This window comes from Euleptes europaea, chromosome 12 (assembly GCF_029931775.1).
Source record: "Euleptes europaea isolate rEulEur1 chromosome 12, rEulEur1.hap1, whole genome shotgun sequence".
NCBI classification, from domain to species: Eukaryota; Metazoa; Chordata; class Lepidosauria; order Squamata; family Sphaerodactylidae; genus Euleptes; species Euleptes europaea.
In genome coordinates, this window is record NC_079323.1 from 15,995,210 (window position 1) to 16,011,138 (window position 15,929).

At 43.5% G+C, this 15,929-nt stretch overlaps 1 protein-coding gene across 1 annotated transcript; it reads left to right on the forward strand.

Annotated features, from left to right (window-relative positions):
- The first annotated feature begins 2,736 nt into the window (after nucleotides 1-2,736).
- BIRC2 (baculoviral IAP repeat containing 2) lies at nucleotides 2,737-13,133 on the forward strand. Its single transcript, XM_056858119.1, has 9 exons — nucleotides 2,737-2,840; nucleotides 5,080-6,035; nucleotides 6,151-6,250; nucleotides 7,358-7,436; nucleotides 8,485-8,533; nucleotides 9,734-9,973; nucleotides 11,122-11,376; nucleotides 11,659-11,700; nucleotides 12,928-13,133. The coding sequence occupies exons 2-9, from the start codon at nucleotides 5,165-5,167 to the stop codon at nucleotides 13,119-13,121; spliced, it is 1,830 nt and encodes a 609-aa protein (XP_056714097.1). The 5' UTR covers nucleotides 2,737-2,840; nucleotides 5,080-5,164; the 3' UTR covers nucleotides 13,122-13,133.
- Nucleotides 13,134-15,929: the final 2,796 nt, after the last annotated feature.

Below are 15,929 nucleotides of genomic sequence, written 5' to 3' on the forward strand. Positions count from 1 at the left end.
TGGTGAATGAACTAAAACCAGTTCAGTTACTGTGGTGCTGGATTAAAGCCATTTCCTGCATAACTTCTGTCCGGGTTGATATCCTGCTGTTTTGAGTCAGTTCTCAAAGGCTTGGTAGCATTGCCTTCCATGTGCTTACACACCCCAGAATACCTTTAGAGGACTGCCTATCTGTGACACTTCTGCATCATTGTTTAATCTTGGAGCATCTTTGATGCACCAACATGAGGATATGGGCTTTGGGGCACTTTCACGCATTCAGTCCCCTTTGTGTATTCTGGATTGGTTCAGTTACGTGGGGAATTGGACCACCATCTCAAACGTTTGAATTGTGTATCTCTGTGTGTAGTCATGTGTTTTTGAATGCATCTTTGCTGTTGAATGGATTAGCTGGGCCTAGGGTTACAGGTCCCTCTTTGATACCGGTGGGAGGTTTTTGGAGGGCACGGTTTGGGGAGGGACTTCAATGCCATAGAATTCAATTGCCAAGGCGGCCATTTTCTCCAGGTGAACTGATCTCTGTTGGCTGGAGATCAATTGTAATAGCAGGAGATCTCCAGCTAGTACCTGGAGGTTGGCAACTCTAGTAGCTGGAGGGCTTATCTGTGCCCCAGATTGTGGCGTGGGTTCATAGACTTTGTGCCTCATTTGTACTTTGAATCACTACCAAATTTGAAATGAGCCCTCTCTTTTCTGCAGGCCTGTGCTTCAGGAAGACTGTGGGCTGAATGCTGTCTCTTTTGGCACAGCCCCTTTAATTATGGGTTGGGTTAACAAAGAGAGCCTTCTTTCACAGAGAAGTGATGGCATAGAAAAAGTCTCTAATGAAGCCATGTAAGAAAGAAAGGAGGTGTTTGCATAATGTGCAAAAAAGTTTTTTAAAAGTTTTTTTCTGGTTGAAGTACCAATCTCTTGAGTTGATTTACAAAAAGACAAGCAGCCCCTCAAAGTAATAGAAGTTGCATGCTCTGGATTTTCACATTTATGATAGCTTGAAAACATCATCGGGTGACCTTGTGTCAGAAACCTTTCCCGCATCCTTCTCCTCCCAGATAAATGGGGTAGCAGGTCAGAGGACATGGGTGAGCAATAGCCCAGGAAAGGTATGAGCAGCAGAAGAAAAAGGCAAGTGAAGCTGTAGCGACAGACTGGTCCTCTGAGCGCTTGGGAACTGAAATGGCCAGCTTTGGGACTGACTTGACATTTCTGCCTTCTAGGCACTGATTTGCCCTGACCTGGATCGCCCAAGCTAGACCAGTCTCGTCAGTTCTCAGAAGCTAAGCAGGGTCAGCCCTGATCAGTATTAGGAAGGGAGACTGCCTGGGAATACCAGGGCCGTGACACGGAGGCAGGCAATGGCAAACCACCTCTCTTGCTTTGTAAACCGCACAGGGTTGCCATGTGACTTGACGGCAAAAAAAGGCACTGATTTATGTCTTCTGTTTTAATAAGGGAGGCTTGGCTATGTAGAGCTTTGCAAACTGGACCTGCTGATATACACCTTCACATTAATGTTGATTCCTTGATGCTTTTTAATGGTGGCATACTTAATAAGAAGTAAGTCCCACTTAAAACATAGGGCTGGCTTTTGAGTAACATGACTATCATTGTGCTGTACATCTGATGCAGATCATTATTCAGTCCCTGGTAACAAGATGCATAGGAGCCCCGTGGTAAGCTGCAGTACTGCAGTCCAAAGCTTTGCTCACGACCTGAGAGTTCAATCCCGACGGAAGTCGGGTTCAGGTAGCCGGCTCAAGGTTGACTCAGCCTTCCATCCTTCTGAGGTTGGTCAAATGAGTACCCAGCTTGTTGGGGGTAAAGGGAAGATGACTGGGGAAGGCACTGGCAAACCACCCCGTAAACAAAGTCTGCCTAGAAAATGTCGGGATGTGACATCACGCCATGGGACAAGAATGACCCGGTGCTTGCACAAGGGACCTTTACCTTTTTAACAAGATGCATAAATAAATTTTGATCTATGGGTTTTACAGCGCATTCCTGACCTTCAAGGACGAAAGCCAGTCTCCGGACGCTGCTGTGGCAGTGCCGCCCTGGAACGCCAGCGGGGCCTTCCGCCAGTGTCCCACCTGTGTAAAGACCCACACCGGCGTTCTGGGGGGGCGTCCCGGGAGGTGTTCCTAGGGCGTTCTGGGGGGAGGAGCTGCTGTTAGGCAGCCTCCTGTCCCCTTTCAGCCCCAGACGCCAGATCCGAGAATGACGTTGCTGCGCCTGCTTTTTAGCCCGCCCAGCCTCGCTATTCTCTATGGGGCTTGTTACCCAATTTTACACAAAAAAAGACAGTTAAAGGCTTTTTTCGTTCTTTCGACTTACGGGGAACTAATTAGGAGGCACCGTGGCAGAGCCTCCTCCCTGCTGTTGCCACTCGCCAAAAGCTCAGGAATGGGCTGTTAGTTATACTTTCTTATACCTTAGATTATGTATGTTTGGTTAATTCTACTTTACTGAATTTAAGTGAATTTGTTTTGCTCATGACCTGAGCAGAAAGGACAGAACTAAAGGAAAGGATGCATAGATAAGTTTTGTTGTTTGTCTCTGCAACAAATACAACAGTGTGGGACGAAGTTTAAACTTTGTTACCCCTCATAGTCCTCTAAATCGAGAGTACTCTCACATTCTGATAAACAGTTGTGTGTACGCCATGTACTACTTCGATCATCTTTTAGGAAGCTGACGCATCTTTCTTTTTTCACACAGGTCTTGATAACCTGAAAAAGGATTGTGTTCGTTCACAGTCAATATTTACGATTTCTCCTGGTGAACCCTGAATTGCAATATGGCTGCCTAAGCCCCTTGAAAGCGAGTCTGAAGCCTGGGAGGTAGTTTTGTGCATAAAGACACAAATCCCCCCCCCACTGGTGTTTAGGAAAGTTGCAACTAAACAAACATGACCTGCAATGATATTTTAGTAAATGGATATATAAGAGGGAAGTTTCCCTGCCCAATGCCACATGCTTATGTTAAATGCAGGGAAGGCCAAGTAATGTTAAAGCAGCCTGGTTAAAATTGTGCTACCTAAGTAAGGCTTAGAGAGATAGCGTGGTGTAGTGGTTAAGGTGTCGTACTAGGATAGGGGAAACCCAGGTTCAAATCCCCACTCGTACCATGGAAGCTTGCTGGGTAACCTTGGGCCAGTCACACACTCTCACCCCTGACCCTGGCTAGTTTTAGGGTGGGAGGACCTCCAAGGAATACCAGGGTCATGATGCAGGGGCAGGCAATGGCAAACTATCTCCGAACCTCTCTTGCCGTGAAAACCCTACCAGGTCGCCGTAAGTCAGCTGTGACTTGATGGCAAAAAACAAGAATAAGATTTTGCTGGCAGAGTGCAGAAATAAAATAAAAGCTGGTAACCAGAGCAAGTTTGTATCAGTTTGCAGAGACTGCTCTTGCCTTGGTTGCGTCAAAGCTTTGTTGAAAGGCTTGAGTAATGGGAAAACCTCAGATAGGCAACAACAATCTTCTCGGTGGGAATTACTAAAACGACAAAGAATTTGACATGAAGGCACATATGTTGTCGAATGTCTTAGGGAGAAATATGAAAATGTGCTTTAAGTCAACCTTTTAAAAAATTAAGTCTTATACCAAGTTGGACTATTGGTCCATCTAGCTCAGTGGCCTGTTATCTTACTGCTTCACTAAGCAAAGTCTGAACACTTCCTCAAACTTAAATGGCTCTTTCTCAGGGTTGCCAAGTGCCCGGTGGTGGCGGGTAAACTACCGCCACTCCACTGGGTTGCCCGCCGACCATTTGAGGGCTGGCAGGCATCCCGAGCACTTGCGCACGTGTGACGCGCCTATGTAAATTCAGGGTTTACCCTGAAGTGACGTGGATGCTCTAGCAAATTCAGCTGAAACTCTATGGTTTCTATAGAGTTTCGGCCAAGATTGAGAGAGCATCCCCATCACTTCCGAGTAAACTAGAAGTGATGTAGGCACGCGGCTGCATCGAGCCAGGCGCATGCGTGCACCACGCGCCCCAGAAAACATCCCAACAATCGACAGACGGGACCTGGTAAGCCTACTCTTTCTCCAGTGGAAGGGGTCCTTAGGCTGGAGGAGCTTCCTCTAGCCTAAAGTAGGATACTATCAGATAGTGTCTACTAGGGTTGCCAGCCTCCCAAATGGTGGCTGGAGATCTCCTGGGGTTACAACTGGATTCCAGGCGACAAGGATCAGTTCACCTGGAGAAAATGGCTGCTTTCGAAGGTAGACTCTATGGCATTGTACCTCACTGAAGTCCCTCCCTTCCCCAAATCCCAGCATACTCAGGCTCCACCCCCAAAATTTCCAGGCGTTTCCCAACCCAGAGCTGGCAACCCTAGTGTCTGGTACAGAGTGTCCAGAGTCTTGGGCAGAGAAGGGTCTTTCCCTAAATACCTGCTACCTGAGGCCTGATTTAAATGGATTGTGGCTTGTGTGTGTGTGGAGTAGCTTTCCTGCACAGGTCAAGAAGTGCCCCACATTATTAGCATTTTGACAGAAGCATAAAACCAAATTATTTAGACAGTACATCTAATAGATAAAAGGTTTTCTGGTCACCTGACATTGTTTTAATCTTTTGTTTTATGTAGGTTTTAATTGTTCAGATTTAAAAAAACATGACCCACCTTGTGGTCTTTTTAGGAGAACATAGACTAAAAATGTCTTAAACATTTCAGCCCATTTATCTAAATTAATAGCATTGGGAGCTCATAATCAGAATCACACCCATTGACTTTTAATGGACTTCGAAGGCGATGAGGCCTGGTCAGTCTTGCGTTCCCATCCTGAACTCTCATTTGTACATTCATTGATTTCAGTGGAACTTTTCTCGCATGTATCCGTGGTTAGAATTGCAGCATTAGTTTCTTTCCCAGCCCTATTTTTATTTTGAGACTTCTTTCTCTTCCCCTGTGGTAAGATTGGCAAATACATTTGTGAGCAGCAACGGGGAAATTCAGTCATATTAAGGAAGAAAGGATTGTGAAAAGAGAACTGATATAGGGTATGAAAAATACATTTAAAAGGAAACGGGGGTTTTAAAGAAGGAAATTGCATGTGATCTTTCACTTTCAGGTTCTTATGTTTACCATGGGCTGGAAGTTTGCACAAAACTACCTCCCCGGCTTCAGACTCGCCCCTCCTCTTATCATATTTCATTATGAACATAGTGGAAAGCAGCCCATTTGTGTCTAAACTGAAGAGCAGCAGCAGCCACGAGAGTGATCTGAGGTACGACTTGTCCTGTGAACTCTATAGGATCTCTACCTTTTCGACTTTCCCTCTGAATGTCCCAGTGCCGGAAAGGAGTCTTGCCCGTGCTGGTTTCTATTACACCGGTCTGAAAGACAAAGTGAAGTGCTACAGCTGCGGCTTGATGCTGGATAACTGGAAAAAAGGAGACAGCCCTTTGGACAAGCACAAACAGCTGTATCCCAGCTGCAGCTTTGTGCAGAGCCTGGCTTCAGCAAGCAATCTCGGCTCATCCTTTCATTCTGCCTTTTCGCCTCCAGTTTCTTCAATGGGCGCTAAGATGGACGTTGAAAGAAAAGCGCCAAGTTTGGATCAAATTGGGTATTTCAGCCGGCGCTACTCCAGCTTTCCCCAAGATCCGGTAACATCCAGGGCAGTGGAAGTCCTCTCTCATTTCAGACCCAGATCTTTCAATCATGACATGAGAGCCGAAGACGCCAGACTGCGCACCTTCCAGGCGTGGCCCCTGACTTTTCTGGCCCCATCTGATTTGGCCAAAGCTGGGTTTTACTATGTGGGCCCCGCGGATCGGGTAGCTTGCTTTGCCTGTGGCGGCCATTTGGGCAACTGGGATCCCGAGGATAACGCCATGTCTGAACACCGGAGGCACTTTCCCAACTGCCCTTTTGTGAAGAATCTGTTTGGAGACCTGCCCGGTTTCTCGGTTTCTAACCTGAGAATGCAAACCCGCAGTGCCCGCGTCAGCACATTCACCAGCTGGCCGATGACGATCCCAGTTCGACCCCAGCAGCTTGCAGACGCCGGCTTCTATTACGTAGGCAAGGGAACTTATTCTTTTCAATGGACTTAGGCTCTGGTAAATTCTGAAATTTAATCAGTGACTTCTCGGAGAGTCTTTTTTAAACTGCTTTTTGAATTTTTTTTTATTTAAAGGTTGCAACGATGATGTCAAATGTTTCTGTTGTGACGGTGGACTCAGATGCTGGGAGTCTGGGGATGATCCGTGGGTGGAGCATGCAAAATGGTTTCCAAGGTACTTAGGAAAAATTCTTCATTTTAATTTTTAAAATTTTCATTAGTTTGCCTTTCGCCAGGAGACTTGCAGCGGAATTGTAGTCAGTACATTCAGTAGGATGGGGATATCCAGTAAACAGTGTAATAGGATTTGGATCGCAGAAATTTGAAATCAAGCTGAAATCTGAAATAGAGCTTAAACAAAGCATAAGCGTTAATATATGTGTGTGTGTGGAGCAGCAGGGAATCAAACCCGGTTATAGAATCATGGAGTTGGGACCACCAGGGTCATCTAGTTCAACCCCCTGCACAATGCAGGAAATTCACAGCTACCTCCCCCAATGTAGTTGAGCCCAATGTACCCTTGGGTTGTATGGAACAACCATTAGTCACTTGGATTTGGGTCATTTACTCCAGAATTGGGTTTCTGTTACTGAGAGAACAATTTTAAGCACTTCTATTCAGAATTCCACTTCAGTCTATTCAGTGGTTAAGGTGTCAGACTAGAACTACTTCTAACAATTTTCTATGTACGGGAATTCAGAAAAGTGTAATAATACTGTAATAAATTACAAAAACCCAATGAATTACGACACAGCTGGATGGGGGTGGGGGAAGCAGGCTTATCTCCCCAAAAGAACACTTACAAAATGTGTATTGAGAAACTGGAGCTCTGCCAGTCTTCAATTTGTTAGGATTTTAAATGCAGGCAGGAGCACCTAAAAATAATGTCATCATAAATAATGTCATCATTAAATATAGAAAATAAATATAATAAAAAATAATAAAAATATAGAAAACATATTATTACAATTAAGCCACCAAGAAAGTACAAAGCTTTAACAGAAGTACAGATGTTTTGTTATTGACCTGGAGCTAGGTTACGATCAAGATTTGTATGGGCAGTCTGCTTAATATAGTACTCTGCTGTGGCTGGTAACTCAATTAAATGTTTTTAGAGAGTCTTTAAAATTCTCACAACAGAGTGGTAGAACTAGCAGGGCAGCATTTTGTTATGCTTAACCATGATGTGTCTGAGTCTTCTCTCTGCCTATGGGTGTACCTGAGAAAGTGTGACCTGCATTTCATATATTAACACTGAAATGTGATACCCTTTATCTTCTAGATGTGAGTACCTGCTTCATGAGAAAGGGCAGGAGTTTGTCCATCAGGTTCAAGAAAGATACCCTCGCCTTCTTGAACAGGTACGAAGATGCATTGTTTTTAATGTCCGCTCCACACGGCTCTAAGTTGTCTGTGTGCTAGACCTGCCAAGCGTTCCTATAAATAGAGTTTTGGCTGTAAGATGAAACTGTCATCATTAAAAGGTCCAAGGGTCCACTGATCATTCAGAGAGCACCTGATTCTTTTGGTGACAACAGTGGAAGCTGAATCCATTGGTTGTCATAAGGCAGTTGGGGGGGAATTGCCCAAGATGTTCCTAGTCACATGACTGAATGTCCCTGTAGAGCAATCTGCCTGATGTTTCCTTAAACAGTGTGGTTGTTTTGCATTTAGCAACATTCCTTGTCAATGCTGAGTGATCAGGGTGCAGCACGGTGTGATTTTTGTAACAGAGCTGTGTTGACATTAACCTTGCAGCTTAGAATGACATATTCTGGAGCTGAAGAGTTATATTCCTGCCTTTCCATTAAAATGCTCAAGGCAGCAAAATTTTTTAAATGCATACTGAATTGTGCTAAATCAGTACAAAAAACGAGGTCCGCCCTTTCCCTCTGATGCTAGCATGGGATAATGTGGATTGGCTGCTGCAGGGATTATGGACGGGAAGAGGCCCTGGGCCCTCCCTGTGACATTAGTTGCCTTACCAAGTTCTCACCTAGTTCGGTGCCAAATCTTAATGTTTGCTTCTCTAACAAACACTGCTTAAAGGGGGGCAGAGATGGGGGTCAGGTTTTACAATGGTTTCGCCAGCACAGTACTTGTCTCTGTCTGAGGATTTCCACAGACGAAGGGGATTTCCATCAGCAGAAGGCGACTACCTTGCATATCTCCTCTCGCCCCCTCAGTTTCTAGCCCAAATACCCCCCTTTCATCCATGTAAATCCTCTGGTGGATCCGAGCCAATATCTTAAACAGGGGTTTTGTTTTGGCATTTCATGCCAAGCATGCATAGATATTTAGGATGAGGGTATAAACTTTGAGCAAATATGGTAGGTCTGTTAGAAGTATTAAAACATTAAAAATAATTGGGTGTTTTTTAAAAAAGAACCTTTCTTTTATGTTTTGTAGCTGTTGTCCACTTCAGACATACCTATGTTTGAAAACAACGACCCTCCAGGTAAGTGTTTTGTCAGCTCACATGATGGGAATGCAGAGTCTTTGTATATTGTAACGCTGCTCGTTGAAATGTCACGAAGCATTTGGATATTCCCAGTCCGTTTTTGTCAAATGAGTGAAAATTACTTAATGATCTTCTGCCTCCTAACGTAAAAAGTCAGTCTGTCTAGGTGCCATATCATACAATTTGATCTGTGTGAAAAAGCCTTTAGAATATCATATGAAATCCAGTTGCTTGACCAGAGTAATCCTTTCTAAAAAATTAAATCATAAAGCTTTCACAAAATCTTAGACATACAACATAAGAAACAACTTTCTTGATTGGACCAGAGAAAAGCGAGATATAAAAGCCAACTCTTTTTCTTTTTCTTCTTAATCCCCAGCATGGAATTAATCTCTCCTCCCCCTTTTTTTTGCGCCTACACTAACATTTTCATCATACCAACATTTTTCTTCGTCGTCGTCTTAATTCCCAGAATGGAATTTCCCATTTTTGTTTGCTCTCTCTCACACTGACGTTTTCATCACACTGACATTTTCATTGAACTATCTACTACAGCACCAAGATCTCTTTCCCTCTCCATCTCTGGAAAGAGCCAACATGGTATAGCGGTGGAGTCTGATCTGGAGAACCAGGTTTGATTCCCCACTCCTACACATGAAGCCATCTGGGTGACCTTGGGCTCATCACAGTTCTCTCAGCCCCACCTACCCCACAGGGTGTCTGTTGTGGGGAGGGAAGGTGATTGTAAGCCAGTTTGATTCTGCCTTAAGTGGTAGAGAAAGTCGACATATCAAAACCAACTCTTCTACTTCTCTGGCAGGTCAGACCACATCAGCATGTATTTAAAGTTAGGGTTTTTTTTGTTCCAGTGTGCACCACCTTACACTTAACTACACTGAACTTCATTTGGCACATTGTTGCCCACTCGCCCAGTTTAGAGATCCTCCTGTCGCTCTTCCCAACCTGCTCTGGTTTCTAAACCTCTTGGTGTAATCGGTAGACTTGGCCACCTCGCTGCTCACCCCCAATTCCAGATCCACTTACGGCACCAGTCCCCATGCTGATCCTTGTGGGACACTACACTATCGTGCAGTACTGATTTGATGACCGTTTTTTTAAATTGAAATTATTCTGCCAAATTCAGTTACTGGTTTAAAATCTGAATAGCTAATTCTATGCATTTTTCTCCTTGAGTAGTCATCCGTTTTGAACCTGGAGAAAACCCTTCAGAAGATGCAGTAATGATGAAAAACCCTGTCGTGGAAGCTGCTTTGGAGATGGGATTCAACAGAAGACTCATTAAGCAGACCATTCAGAGTAAAATCCTAACCACAGGAGAGAGCTACAAGACGGTATATGATCTCGTGTCCGATCTTGTTGCTGCAGAAGATGAAAGCAGGGAAGAAAAGGAAGTGCAGTTGGAGGAAGTGACATCAGGTAATAGCACACGTTTCTGACTGTCCTATGCCAACCCCTTCTCTCCATGGCACTGTGGTGGGGAGGGGCTGTGGCTCAGTGGTAGAGCCTCTGCTTGGCATGCAGAAGGTCCCAGGTTCAATCCCTGTCATCTCCAGCTAAAGGGTCCAGGCAAATAGGTGATGTGAAAGACCCCTGCCTGAGACCCTGGAGAGATGCTGCCGGTCTGAGTAGACAGTACTGACTTTGATGGACCAAGGGTCTGATTCAGTGTAAGGCAGCTTCGTGTGTTCATATGTACTGACAATTTAAAAGCTCATACAAATCTACTGGCTCTGACCAAAACAACTGTTGATGACACTTCTTTTGAAAGCTGTTCCCCTTCTGAACTGTATTCCAAGATGATAATTATTAACTGACCCGCTGTGTGTGTTCGTGTTTTTTTAAAACTGCTGTCATGCACTCATGTTTTTCCCCAAGCTATACTCAGCCCAGTCAGATGCAGATTTATTCAGAACTAAATCTCATTGAGTTCAGTTTCAGCCCTGGACATGATTTGGAAATAATGGGGTAGTCAAACATTTACTAGTAGTCAAACATTTACTGTTCCAAAGCTTGTAGTTTAGTGGAATAAAATCATTTAAGCCATATGGATCCTTGCTGGCAAATGACCCATTGGTCAGGAATAAGGGTTGGAGGGCAGGATCCAGTTCTGTTTCTTCTGTGCAGCGTGACCTTGTAGTGTAGGTTATTTTCCAAGCTTTTGCTAAAAAAAAATAATAGTTCCAACTTCTGATAATGTCTGTTTCTTTCCCCCTCCCCCAGTTTCCCAGTTGGCTAAAACTGCATTTTGCAACTCAGTAGAACAAAGATTGTTGAATAAAGCTGTTCACATGTTTAAAATCAGAAATGTATTATTTCGTGCTAACAAAACACACATACCTTATTTTCTTGTTCTTAAAGTAACAAACTAAGTTTAGGTATGGTAAGGAAGGAAAAATGGCTGGCTTCAGTTTTCTCCCAGAAAACTGTTGCCCTCAAAAGAAGAAAAGGAGAAAAAAAAAACCCCAGACATTTCAAAATGTTTGCTTTTCTACTCCAGCAGAGAGACTTAAGAAATGAGCAAAGAAGCCTGTAACCCAATTTATGCCTTCATTGCTGTGTTTCAGATGATCTGTCCTTAATCCGAAAGTACCGGATGGCGTTGTTTCAGCGCTTAACGTGTGTGCTTCCTATCCTGGAAAAGTTGCGGACTTCCAAAGTCATAACCGAGCTGGAAAACGATGTCATTAAACAGAAAACACAGACGCCCCTACAAGCGAGGGAATTGATCGATACCATCTTGGTGAAAGGCAATGCAGCCGCGAGCATATTCAGAAGCTGTTTACAGGAATGTGATCCTCTGTTATACCAAGATTTGTTTGGTGAGTGTGCTGGTTGGCTTCCAGTGGCCCCTTCTTTGAGAAGTGGGCAATTTGGGGCTATTGGCATAGACAGCAGTAATGGCTCTTATAACTGGGCTAGCTCTTGTGGACGAGAGAGCATGCTTGTTAAATATTTTTTTCTTCTTTCAGGCTATGTATATTGGATACAAGTTTAGTTAGCATAACAGCACATCGCAGAAAGAAGCCTTAATGCTTAGAACTGATTGAAACTGTCGGACTTTTTTTTTTTGACTGAAAAGGTTTTGTCTTTTTTTCTTTTAGTGGAGAAGAATGTGACATACATACCAACGGAAGATGCTTCAGGTAAATAATTCATCCGTTTAAACCTGGGTAGTATTTGGTGAGAGTATAGTTTGTGTATAAAAGAGAAAGAGATGGCAGTACAGTTCTAAAAGTAAAAACATCGCCCATCTCTTGAGCCCGCTTAGCACTTAGCTTGAAACTTGGTCCCAGGCTTCTGCTCTCTGTGTTGGATCCAGACTAAACGTTCTGCTGATGGAAGGGGCAAGGGGATTTGCAGCCAATCCCCTCTCCCTGCTGCGGACCCCCAGTTCGCCTCTTGTGCTGTCTCCGAGGGTCCCCTGTCCCAAAAGAAGCAGCATTTTGGAGAGGTTGGTGGGCTGCAGCAGGAGGGGAGAGTCAGGAACTTTTTGTTCCGCTGAAAAGGGGATAGGAAAATTTAGTTTGGATCTAACCCCTCTGCCTTGTGTAGTAGCATAGAGGAAGAAAGGAAATGTTCTTTCTCCTCCCCCCTGCCAGCTATGTAATTTCCATGTTAAAATGAAGCATTAGGTATCTCTCTAATAGGGGAATAACTCTGTTACCCACCTTGCACATTACAGGGATCAACAGGAGGTAGGCTTCCTTGAAATGTACCTGCTTTTTCAGTCTCTTTACAACCTGTGTAGCCCCCTTTAGGTTTGTTCCAAGTTTGCAGCATCTTTGAAATAAAATTGTAGAAGTCTGTATCTTCGGTTCATATACACTGGGAAATATCAAAATACACATGAAGCTTTAAGAGACAGATTGAACACACAAAGCTGCCTTATACTGAATCAGATCCTTGGTCCATCAAAGTCAATATTGTCTACTCAGACCGGCAGCGGCTCTCCAGGGTGTCAGGTAGAGGTCTTTCCCATCACCTACTTGCCTAGTCCCTTTAACTGGAGATGCCGGGGATTGAACCTGGGACCTTCTGCATGCCAGGCAGAGGCTCTACCACTGAGCCACAGCCCCTCCCCAAATAGGTGTGATGTTGGCGTCTCCTTCTTTTTGGCTGTTATAATACATTTAGTGGATGCAGAAAGGGAACTGGAGATTGGTGTGTGTGCATTTAGAGGAATTAATAGTGAAATCCTGTTACTCCAGTCCAAGCCCATTCATTTCAGTGGGCTTAGACTGGAATAACTCTGCATAGGATTGCACTGTAAGACGGTTGGTCCCGTTTCTTTTTCTGTGCTATTCAGAAAGATAGTGCGTCTTTATACTGTGTATCTCTTCACGTATAGTAAGTGGATTCATCCTCCACAGGTCTGCCCATGGAAGAACAACTGAGACGTCTACAGGAAGAGAGAACATGCAAAGTCTGCATGGACAAAGAGGTGTCCATTGTCTTCATCCCGTGTGGTCATTTAGTGGTGTGTAAAGAGTGCGCGCCATCTCTTAGGAAATGCCCTATATGCAGGGGCACGATCAAGGGCACCGTTCGGACATTTCTTTCATGAGGGTTTAAAAGATGCAGCCACGCCAGTTGCAGTATCCGGCCCAAGAGGTGCAGAAGAGGTTCAGAATCCGTGTGTGATGCTGCAAGAAATCATAGGGCATATTTTTTGGATCAAATGTGTCTTCCTCAGACCTCCAAGGGACGGCCTGAATTGCTTGTCTAGGTGGGACAACCCTCTTGCCACTAAAACAATACTGTTTTGGTGTTACATTTAATTTATGGTAGAATGATCAGCCTAGTCTGTTATACTTAGCAGCCTTCAAAAGCATGTGTTAAATCTCCTCAACACATTCATAATGATTATCAAACGGCTGACCTCCGGTATGTGCTCTAGTCCAAAGTAACTGCACAAAGGTATCCTTATTGTAAACAAAGCTTAATGCAGCTGAGGCATCTAAGCAACTGTTTGGAGTTTATGTTAATATTTATATTTTTATAAGTCTGCTCTTGAGTAACTGATTTTGCAAGTATTTGTATTAGTGAGATTATTTTTTTAAAAGCTAACATTTTCATTGTATCTGTATGATAAACAAGCTTATTGATAATCGTATTTATAATTGTATTTACAACAAAGCTTCTGGAATTTTATTTTTAGATATACATTACATTACAGTGACTTTAAAAATGCCCTTTTGGAACCTGCTGTGTTAGTCTGTCAGCCCACGTGTTGTTCTAGGAGAGAATTTTGTTTTGAGTGTCTGGATATCAAGAACAAATGCCTGCTTGTTCATAAATCCAGTTCTTGCATTTTACATTACAAAACAAAGAGTTTATTCTGTCAAAAAGGTCTCTACAGCAACTGTAGGCTTGTATTCAGATTCTGTGTTATTCTTTTACGAGGAGCTGTTTGGAAGTGATTGCAACATTTCAGGCTGCAAAATTTACGGACCACTGTGGTGTAGCTGTCGAAGGTAGCTGTGAAAAATGGAATCTTCACTTGGTGACAAAGCTCACAGGAAGGTGTTAGGCTAGTAAACCTGTCTCACAGACTTGTTAGTATGAATTTGGGGGTTGGGGGCGGCGGGTACATTATTCACTACCTTGTGCTGCTGAAGGGATGAGAGAAAAGTGGTCATGATGGTGAATTACCCAGCATCTTTGTTGCACCACCTGCCTGCTTTGATGGAGCTCTTTCCTTTGTGGAGTTTCAGTTCAATTCTCCTTCCAGTTCCACGAATCTTACTGTTTCCATATATGCAGGTTGGCTTAAGGGCAAATTATGTTATGAAGGCCACTGAAGGAGCTTTTCATCCAACCCCAAGCCATTGGGCATATCAGCCTACTGGGCTGCAGCATTGGCTAGTAGTCCAATGTGTCAGAAAAACTGGGATGATCAATGGCTATTGAGCAGAAGACTGGGGAGAGGACTGAATGAATAGAGAAGCCAGCATCCATCTCAGAACTCACAAAAGAAGGCGAGGGGGCACTTGGGTTGAAAATTTTGCCCAAAACCGGTTGAGGTGGTCATGAACTTAGAACTGAACATAAGAAAAGCCACCAGACCCAGGCCCTTCAAGTCCAACTGTCTGTTCATACAGTGGCCAACCAGGTGCCTCTAGACAGTGGTTCCCAACCTTTTTTTGACCAGGGACCACTAGGACTTTTTTGTTCGGTGCAGGGACCTCAAGGTTCAAAATAAAAATTCTGAGAATTTGAAAATAAACTTTAATCATAACTGTTAGTTAAACATTAAACTTAGAATAATATTTGAATATATATTTTTATAATAGAGAACTTTTAATTAAAAATATTAATTTATTATGGATTTATAACTTTGTTTCGCGGACCTTAATTTAGTTCTCGCGGACCCCTGGGGGTCCACGGACCTCCGGTTGGGAACCAGTGCTCTAGGAAGTGCACAAATAAGACTGCAGCAGCATTATCCTGCCTGTGTTCCACAGCACCTAGTACAATAGGCATGCGCCTCTGATCCTGGAAAGAATAGGTATGCATTATGACTAGTATCCATTTTGACTAGTAGCCATGGTTAGACCTATCCTCCATGAACATATCCACTCCCCTCTTCAAGCCTTCCAAGTTGGCAGCCATCACCACATCCTGGGGTAGGGAGTTCCACAATTTATATAAAAACAGTTAACATAAAAATTATATAAAATAAAAACAGTAATTCTCATTTCAAGAACATAACCAGCAGAGGATGCCCAATGATACCGATCAAAGCACTGCCTGCACAGTCAAAAGTCATATTAACTTCTACTCTTAACTTTGCACAGTGCCAGAGGTTGTACGAGTAAATGATTTTTCTTTATGGCTCTGGTTACAGTGCAGTTGAGCTCAAACCGCCATAGCTTTTAGAAAATATTTTTTTTGTTCTAGCTATTCTCACACTACCGTTGTGTAAAATGTGAACTTTCACCCATATGTTTTTACTCACGCTCTTTTCTGTACTGCTATTGCTTTATGGTATGAAACCCTTTAAATGGCTGTGGCAGTAGAAGTACTTCTGTTGTGGACCAATGGAGATTTATGAATCTTTTCATACAAACCATGCAAGAACATTCTTTCATTCCTTTGGACAAAAAGCAAATGTTCCGGTGGAAATTGAATACGTGGGACATGTTGAAGTTATTCCCTAATTCTTTGTTCGTATTGCTCTCTATTTGGGCGTACTGCTGCCACCTAGAGAAGACTTAAGTTTAGTACTGGCAATATTTTACTGGCTGTCATCCAGTTTCTCTCCAGACTGCAATCCTATGCATACTTGCTTGGGAGTAAGTCTCATTGAACTTGTTGTTTACTTTAGAGTATTCACTTAAAGGCTGAGGTTGCATGACTCGTAGCTGTTCTG